This window comes from Frankliniella occidentalis, unplaced genomic scaffold (assembly GCF_000697945.3).
Source record: "Frankliniella occidentalis isolate FOCC.00 unplaced genomic scaffold, Focc_3.1 Scaffold47, whole genome shotgun sequence".
Classification (NCBI taxonomy): domain Eukaryota; kingdom Metazoa; phylum Arthropoda; class Insecta; order Thysanoptera; family Thripidae; genus Frankliniella; species Frankliniella occidentalis.
The window spans coordinates 1243289-1252681 of record NW_026267177.1 but is presented as its reverse complement, the minus strand read 5'-3'; the positions used below and the strand labels follow the sequence as shown (position 1 = coordinate 1252681).

At 59.3% G+C, this 9393-nt stretch overlaps 1 protein-coding gene across 3 annotated transcripts in view; it reads left to right on the top strand.

Annotated features, from left to right (window-relative positions):
* The first annotated feature begins 4584 nt into the window (after positions 1-4584).
* Positions 4585-9393, top strand: part of LOC113207914 (uncharacterized) — a 67766-nt gene continuing 62957 nt past the window's right edge. For all 3 annotated transcript variants that reach the window (XM_052267180.1, XM_052267179.1, XM_026424673.2), the window contains exons 1-2: positions 4585-4820; positions 7294-7452. In XM_052267180.1, the coding sequence (XP_052123140.1) occupies positions 7341-7452 (112 nt within the window). In that variant the 5' untranslated portion in view covers positions 4585-4820; positions 7294-7340. The remainder of the gene's footprint in view (positions 4821-7293; positions 7453-9393) is intronic.

Sequence of the window (9393 nt, the reverse complement as noted above, 5' to 3'; positions counted from 1 at the left end):
CGCCCCGCCACGCCCCGACCCACCCCGCCTCGCTCCGCCAGGCCATGCTGCGGCCCGCCGCCGGCCTCAAGATGGATGTGTGGAGCGGGGCGCGACTATAGCCGCCCGTGGCCCTTCCCGCAACCAGGCCCGGGCAGCCTTGCCTCCACCTTGTTTATGTTAAAGTATTTTTATTTTTATTACAACCTTCCATTTTTCCCACCCCCTGAAGAGAATGATCATAATTTTATTCCGTTTTAATGGCGGAGCCGCTGCCTCGAAGACTCCCGTAAAACACGCGGCGCATTAATTTGCAGTTGTCGCTCAAAAGAGAAGCGGGGGAAAAAAGGGAAAAGCGCGGTAATAACAACAAACAATAACGTTTTCCATGATAATGGGAGGAGTAACGCTGGGGGGCTAAACGCCTGGAGCTGTGCGGGAGGCGGGACGAGAGAGGGGCGGGAAAAGGGGGGGGGGGGTTAATGGTTGCCTGAAATATCGTGACGCGCTGAGAGTGCGCGGGGACTCGGGCGGGCACCCCGCGACGATGGCCTAATTGAGTTGCGTATGACCTCCTGACCTCATTATTGAATCTCAACAGAATGCCTTGTCTTGTCTGCCATACATCTCTGAAGCGAGGATGGGGAGTCCCTCGCTCCGACCTCTAGCCTCCAGCCTGCTGATGCGAACCCGCCCGCAAAGTCTGGACACTCGGCCGGGCACACATGCCGCCGGCACGCAATCTCGCAATGCCACGCACTCGTTGATCCCGTTGCTGCCTCGTCTCCAGTCGGCCGGGACGAGGAATTGGGACTCTTGCACTTGGGTGGTCAGCGTCCGTCCCCGCCCCCTCGGGTATATAGCTTGCCACAGCACATCACACACATCCACATCACGTCTCTCTTCTCTCTCGCTGTCTCTACCTTTCTAGGTTTTCAAAAGTAAAAAATAAAAAAAAATGGATCTAAACCAAAAGGCTACTGCAGATGCAGTTCTTGATTTAATGCAACGTATTTATAAACGTTTTTATGAAAAATTATCTGTGATGGTTACTCTAGAAACCCAAATGTGTACATGTATTCGTTATCTCCTGAATCCACATGTATGTAGCAGATACTGTGTGCATAATTATGTACGCAGGTGATGTTGTGTCAAGTGAATCAAGTCATATCAGTCATATGCACTTAATCAAGGATCAAGTACAATATTACAATATACCTGGTCTTAGAACTCAGTCTTTTGGATACAGCCTCCCTCTCTCACTCTTACTCTCCTTCAGGTAAACACACAGCCTTAACGACACCAATGTCTGGAGTGTGCGTGCGTGGGTGTGGTGAGCCGAGGCGCCTCCTCCTCTCCTCCGCCCGTGGGGGAGATTCTAAAGTCATCCCCGAGCCGTTGTGGATAGAGCCATTACGAGAGAGATGGGGAGAGGGTATAGCCTGGCGGTGGCGGTGGAGTGAGTGAGTGAGAGGGCAGATGCCTGCCTACGCCCTACGCCGTTCTGCGCCGCGCTGCAGCACCACATCCCACATCTCGCCTCGGCAGACGGTGGGCGGGCAGACCCGTTGCGCGCCGGCGTTCGCCGTGTTGCCTACCCCTGCCTTGCCAGGCGCTCCGGACACGAGCCACCTGGCCAGGCCGCTCTAGCAGCTGACAGGAGGCATGGCCCAAACGGCGTCGGCGTGGGCCTGGAGGGGGGGAGGCGGGGCGGGCGGGGGCATTCAGACAAGCCCTCGGGCAAACCGAAATAGAAGGCAGTGGTGGAATGACGCGGCCGGGAGTGGATATATCAGGACGTATCAGCGGGGGGAGCGGGAGCGGGGATGGACTAGTTTGCAACTTTTCCTGCGCAAGAGGAAGGCGCGCGGGAGACGAGGAGGGGGATGGAGGGCAGGGGGGATACAAGCCGAATGCCGGAAGGATCGTTTAGCGGCGGGGATTGGGCCCGGGGGGAGAGGTCACGGGGGGAAGGAGCAGGAGGGGCTCGCCTGCACAGATTATTTTTGACACGTTGCTCTTGTTTGATGGAATATGACTCCGGGTCGTGTTACGCTGTTTTCGTTGTTTCAGTCAGTAGTTTTTTTTTTCATTCTCTTTTATTAGCTGTGCGTCATGGTGCACGGGTAAACAAAGCTTTATTATGGATCAGAACTTCGCGTTTACTCGGCGTCACAACATCCCAGGGAATTAGAGGTTCAAATATCGGTCTCTGTTTGCGCTGCGCGTTCTCCCCCGCCGCGTCCGGATTTGCGGCGGGTCGAGGCGGAAGGCAGAGAGACCCTCGGGGTAACGCCTTTCTATCAGTGTCTCTGTATCCCCGGGCCCGAGGCGCTGCGCCATGACTTTGGATAACAGTGGTGGGATTCTCAAAGTGACGGCAAGAAAATAGCAGATCAGGTTCTTTGACGCGCGCATCTGCCGGAGGGTGGGAGGGATTGGGAGGAGGAGGGGGCGGGGCGAGGCTTTGGGGGCTGTGCGCTGAACCGGGAGTGATAGAGGAAGGACGTGTTTGCGGCGGGCGGGGGCGGGCGTGGGAGCGCCGGGGTGAGCCGCCGGCCTCTCGGCAAATCACCTCGAAAAACACACTCTACGCTTTAGAAATTCGCGCGTCTATTTCTTTTTTTCAAAAGCTCGTTTCGCTTTTAGCGTTGTGGAATTTCCTGCCTCGCCCTTGGGCCGTACGCCCCCTTTTCCCCGCAGTGGAGGCGGGCGGGTCAGACGGGACACCGGGGGGTTAGGGGCGGATTGACGGCAAGAAGAGAGACAAGAAGGGGAGGAGGGCGCTGCGCGGCGTGGCGTGGCGGGGTGCGGCGCGCTCGGGGAGAAGACGCGGCGCAGTGAGGCCTCTGGCCCCCTTATTTTCTTCACCATCCTGCTCGTCTCGTCCCTCCGGCTGCCCACATTTTGAGACCCCAGAGCGCAGGACGCCCAGCCAGGCCCCTGGCGTCGGCCGCGAGAGCAACACGAGCCGGAGCCGAGCAGTGATTCTGTTGTCCGACGGCAATCTGGAAATGCGTCGAGATTGGAAAGTGAAGCCAGTCCGCGGTGGAGGAGGCAGCGCAGCCGGCGCTGGCCGCTGCCGGCGGGCGGCCCCGGCCCCACCCTGCTCTTGAAGCTGCAGCGGGCGTGGCGGGGCGTGGCGGCTCTGTGCACGGCCATGAATAAATGCATCCGCCTCTCTCGCTCTCTCTCTATATACTCCACTCCACCGCGCGCTCTCTGCCCGTCTCTCGCTCTCTCCACCATGAGCCCACGAGGACCTCGCCGCGAGGGTCGCCGTGGCATCGACCGGCTCAGCGCAAACATCACATCGCAATTCGCTTTGCAAAAAGAGGTTTGCAGCCGTGCGGGTGGATATCGCCGTTCTATACCGCGCTCCCCTCCTCCCTTGCAGCGTAGCCTCATGGCTCCATGAATCACTCCGTCGTCAGGTTCAATAAAGTCCCCCCTCCGAGAGTTACTCCAGCACGTCTTTCTCGTTTAAAAAGAGAGACGAGGAGCAGTAGCAGCAAGAGATGAGGAGGCAACGAAAAGGGAGGGAAAAAAACACACACAAAGAAAAAACCGTGAAATTCCTGGCTGCAATGAAAATATTTTCCGTAGAAGTGGTGCAGAGTCACGACTGTCATTCCGCTGCCTCCTTATATTTCCTCGCCCCGCCGCAACGTGCATATAGAGTGGCTCGGAGCAGCGGGTTCGGCCAGAAATGAAAATAAAAATGAGGCGGTAGGAGGTTCTGTTCTATGGACGTTGATGAATTTAACGCGAGTACAGTAGTTCTGGCGTCGCGGCCGCAAACGTACCGGACAATGACTCCCGCTGGTAGTTCGGCAAAAAGCGTGGCTGGACGAGAGGCGGGGTGGAGCGCGGCACGGCACTCGGCGGACACCGACACTCTGAAAACTTCTCTAGCCCCTCCTCTCCCCTCTCCCTACGGGCCCTATCGCTGAGGGACGGGCACCGGATGGCGGGCATCAGCGGCTAGGCTGGCTGGGCGCGGCGGGGCGGGGCGGGCGAGGCCTCCCTAAGGGACGCGCGCACCGCGCCCCGCCCGGCCTGGTCAGCGGGTCTAGGTCGGGGAGAGGATGCGAGAGGCCTGGCGGCGCCGCCCTGATAAATATTCATCGGCGGCTGATGGGCGACAAGCGTCCCCAGGTGGCGGGTGCAGCAATCCCTCACATGCACGGCCCCCGGGCTGGGCTGGGCTGGGCTGTGCTGGGCCCCCGGGCCGGCCGTTGGCGCGGGAATTCATGAATGTCCTCCCTGCTCTCCCGCTGCCTGTAAATCACCCGCGAGACCGCTGCGTCCAGGGCTCGCCCAGCAGCAGGGCCCGGGCGGGTGGGGCGGTGCACTGTGCAGAGGGCCGCGACTAAGCAGAACCGGGACTGAGGGATCGTTTCGTGAGGACTCCGTTCACCGCCGGCCGCCGTGCGTCGGCGACGTGGTGGACAGGCCCCCGAGATGTCCGAGGCGCGGGCGCGCCCCCTTTGCTGCCGGCCGGACAGGACCTACCCCACTCCTCCCCCGCGCCGCGCCCCGCCCCGCCGCACCCCGCCCCGCCGCACCGCGTGGAGCCGCGCTGGAGCCCCTCCCCTTCAGTCGGCGAGCTGGTGTGGCGGAGCGCGGACGGAGAGGGAGCGGTGCGCGCGCGTGTTAGAGCGGGAACCCACGCCGACTGACGAGTGTCGACTCGTGTACGTGCGTGTGTGTGTGCGTGCGTGCGTGTGCGTGCAGGGCCGCGTGCGCTCCGTGTGTGCGGGTGTGTGTGTTGTGCAGGGCCAGCTGTGCGCGCCGGGCTATTGGATACCCTCCGCCGGATACGTCACCCGCAGCGCGCTGTAAGTGTCGCGCCGGGGAGGTGAAGGTGATGCACGCCGGAGGAGGTGGCGCTGACAAAGCGGCCGGCGTGCCAGGTCATTTGTTTCCTCCTGGCGGCATCATATTTTGTCCTTGATAAGAAGGCAGGAAAAGGAGAGGAGCGCGGGCGAGCGCGGCGCGGTGTGATGGTTCCGCAGGGAATCGGTTGGGCCCGGGGGCGTGTTGGCGGGGCGGGGCGGGGCGTTCTTGCTGCTCTACTCGGCGTAATAGTAGTCGCAGTGTACGACGCCGCCAACGACTGACACCGCGGTGGCGCCCGAGAGGAGCGCTTGTTTTGTTGTCAGCTTCGGAGCAAGACGCTTTTCTTGCATTCCGACAGGGGATGGGACAGTCCTGGTGCTGGTGATGTTGGAAGAGTTTCCCCTGGGGTGGCGTCCAGCTCTTGCTTGTTTTCTCTTGGCAGGTGGCGTCGTCCATTGTGTCATTTTCGGCATTTCGATGGGTGCCTCACGGGGCGGCGCCAACGGCAAGGATTCCGAGAGAGCAAGACAAATCTTGAGCCGTGGGGTATTGTCGGCCACCCTCTCCCCTCCCAACCCCACCCCGCTCGGTGCCATGGAGTGTCGCTTGTCAACGCCGGGAAGAGAAATCATCTCACAGCCGCTTCAGGGCCTGCTTTCATTATTCTATCTTTCCCTCTCGGACCTCGGATGCCATCCAGAGAGCCAGGCTCCGTCCCACGCCCTGCGCCGCTCCCCGCTCCGCCCCGCACGCCTGTCACCCGCATGCGTGTTTTGACTTCCAGCGGTGCGCGGCCCGCCGCGCGGCGCAGGCCTCTGGAAAATCGTACGCGCTCGCCTTCAGTTGGGAAAAGAAAATATCCCGCCGAGCTGCGAGAGATAGAGAGCGAGAGAGCGGGCTAGCTCCCAACCCAACCTACGTTCCATCAACGTCGTTTTTGCGTTTGCCGAATGACTTTTATATACCGTTGCGTTAATTTTGTTTCCTTAAGCCGAAGGCAATATGGAGGGTGGATAGTGGTTTAACGCTCGCCCGTTCAAAATGGATTTAGCCCGAGGACGATCTTTTAGCAATAATAGATACAAGAAGACAGTTCAGTGGCTTCTCGGAGACTCGACATGGGCACGGCACGACTACTCCGTTTGGGAGAACGATTATTGTTATCAATGCCGTCTTAATTAGGGGGACCTTTTCATCTCTGCATCAATAACAAATAAAGAGGTGGTTGGGTAGGCATGTTTATGGCCTGCTTGAAGGCTATGTAAAGTCAATAACAAGAAGTATTTTTTTCAGTTGTGTGATCAAATTGTTGAGAACAACAAACAAAATTCAATACTTTTTCATTTTAAGTCCATCGTGCTACTGTTTTCGGGCGAGCGTGCCATATAATATATTATATATCGCCCAGAAAGTTCGTCCTTTCTCCTCAGATTTATTAGGTAAATGCAAATTACGGGTGCTCGGCGCCTGCGAAACTCAGGGTAGGCTGTGCTGCAGTACACACATGCACTGCAGGTGTGGTTTTGCCTACCTACCAGGCGTTATGAGAGCCTGCATTGGCTGATTTGTTTTGCTGCTGATCTCGAAGAGTTTAAACATTAACTATTGTTTGAAATTTACAAAATGTAAATGTGGTGAATGGTGCCACACCATTCCTGTATTTTAAATCTAAATACCCAAATAAGCTTAAAATTTTTCTCTGCTTTATTTACTTAGACATGTACTGATATTTTAGGTTTTCAACGCAGCAGGACTACTGACTAATTTGCTACTTATTGTGTTTTTATTTTTGAACGCAACTTACTAATAACAAAAAAAATTGTTAGGCATGTAAAAATGAATTATCTTGGATTACCGATGAAAAAATGTCTGCAGCTTAAAGTTTTGAAGCAGCAGGAATCCTGGCAAAAGGGTCAAAATATCAGTAACATGATAGAGTATGTCAATACTTTCAATTGATAACTCCGAATGTTTGTGTGAACTCTTGTGGATTTTGGTTCAGAAGAAACAGAGATTTCGTAAAATAGAAAATATTCCAGTCGATTTTTTGTCAAATCTCTCAACGGCTCGCTCAACGGCATCGGCCGACTCTCCTTGCGAGTCAAAACTGTTCAAGCACAGGCATAGGACTCCTCTAGTGTTGTGATGGCTGTACCAACTTCTGTTTCGCCTGCAGTGGCGCTGCTGCTGCCGCCGCCACTCTTTCCAAGTTTGACCTTTCACTCGGCTGGATTACTCCCTCGGCTCGGCCCCGCGGAGCGCGCGCGCGCCCGGCCCCGCCCCGGCACTGTGTGCCTTCTGTTCTGTTGGCGCCGAGTGAAACTTTCCCTCTGGACGACGCGGCCGCCGCTGCTCGCGCCCCTTTGAGCGGGGCTGTCCCCGGACGGCGGGGCAGGCGGCGGCGGCGGCGCGGAAACAAAACGCACCAAATGAAGCGTCATTACAGTGGCTGGGTGTGTGTGTGTGTTGCAGGCGGCGCGGCGGTGTCCTGTCCAGCCATGCGGTCGGCGTGAGTCAGCATGAGCGGGCCGCGGGCCGGCGCCGCGGGCGTGGCGGCGAGCCGCCTGCTGCAGGGCCTGCTGCTGGTCGCCGCCCTCGGCGGGCTATGGCCCGGCGGCGGCCCGGGGACAGGTGAGTCTCATAGTGCACGGGAAAGGAATCTTGAATTTTTCCAGGAAAGAAGATTGCGTCGTTGTCATTCCTTTTTCTTTCCTTTTTCTGCGTGCCTCGGGGGCCTATGGCCGCGGCCGGGGCTATGGGCGGCTGCATGTCCGCGGGGAGGACGGCCGCGGCGCCGCTTTTCAAGCTCGCTCACGTATTGTGGCCGCCCCTCTCTCTTACTTAATCTCTGTTGTCGCTGACAATGGGGGAGACGGCGCGGCAGGACGGGCAAAAAAATCGTGCTGCTGATGGATCCCACCTCGGGGACATTACTTACCGTCGCGCACCGGGTGGGGCGGGGCGGGGCGGGGCGGGGCGGGGCGCCCGGAGGAGGCGGAGCAGGACGTGGCGTTCTCAGTTCAGAGGTGCCCGGTATGACGAGTTGTCTATTTGAGCCGAGGGCTGGGCGCCAGCCTCCCCTGCTCGCGCTTTTGTTCCTCACCCGATTAAACCTCGCGCTCAGCGCCCTGCCCCGCCCCGCCCCGTGCCGGCTCTAAAGGGTGTCTGTCGGGCGGGCGTTTTTCGTGTCAAAGAAGACAAGGCGCCCCCTCTGCCTCCCAAGTGGCAACTCGAATGATATTCCCTTGTAAGTTCGCGCCACTCAGTGGAGGGGCCACCGGAGGGGGTCCTTAATGACAAAGTACGGTGGGGCCAACTTTCTTTCGCCCGTGAAGGGCCAGCCCCGCCCCGCCACCCTCACCTGGTGCGGCCGTGCGGGCTCCCCTCAGAGTGGAGAAGATGCGCGTCCCGTTGTGTGTTTTTTTGCCGCACAGTTCCTCCTGCCTGACGGCGCTGTGCGGCGCGCTCCGCCGGTGTGATAATATGGCTTTCAGGTGTGGAGTGCGTCGAGTTGTTGTCGGGGTTGTGTTGCCGCTGCTGTGTGTTTGCCGCGCGCCTCGGCCAGTTTTAATCTGCGGGCGATGTCGGGCCGCCCCCCGTGGGGCCCAGCGCCTCTGTGGGACCCCCTCCCCCCGCCGCCGCCAGCCTCCTCCTCCTCCTGGGAGACAAGCCCCGCTCCGCAGCTCTGCACGCCGCTACATCCACAGTGAGTCTCCCTGGAGGCGGCAACAAATTCAGGCCGCCGCTGTAATGTACTGCTTTGTTTGCGCATACATTCTGAAACGTGCGCCGCACTCGTCTGCTGATTGTTTGCGCGGGTAGCGCTGCGGGGCGGGGCGGGGCGGGGCGCGGCGGGGCGGGGCGGGGCGGGGCTTCCCGCGAGGGATGTGAGTGGCGATGGCAGCACTTCGCCCGGGCCCCGCCCCGCCTGACGGACCCGTATAGCGCCGCGGACCTTCAGGGACGAGCGCCCTTTGGCCCGGATTGGCACCGCATTTCCATACGGATGGAGGACACCCGGGGACACACCCGGGGACGCCGTACAGCTGTTTTACTGTCCTGTTCGCGCCGCCCCGCTGCGTGCGCGAAACGGGTCGCGCCAGCGCCGCCGCCCGCTGGGGCTGAAACAACGAAAAAAAAAAGGGAGGGCAAAAAAACGCAACAAAAAACACAACAGAACTACTATGGGGATGAATAAAAAGGACATACCTCCGCGCCGTTCTGCCGCTTTAACAGTCCCCATAAAAGCCAGGCTGAGGCAGGGCCGCTGCAGGGGTGCTGCTGCTGGATGTGGGGCGCGGCCCGGAGCGGCTCCGCGCGCGCCCCGCCGCCAATATCCACCGCCACTCCTAAGGCGCGCACGTCATCAACCCCGTCTCACGTCGCGTCGCCGTTGCGCCCCCCTCGCCCCCCTCCTCCTCCACCAACCACCGCCACCCTTCCCCTTTCTCTCTCGTCCAACTTGCGCGGAGAGTTGCAAAGTCTCGTTATAACGAGCGGGCGCTGCTGTGCGTCGCCAAGTCATACGAGTTGTTAGCGCTCAGTCTTATCACCCCCGCGCCCGCCCCGCCC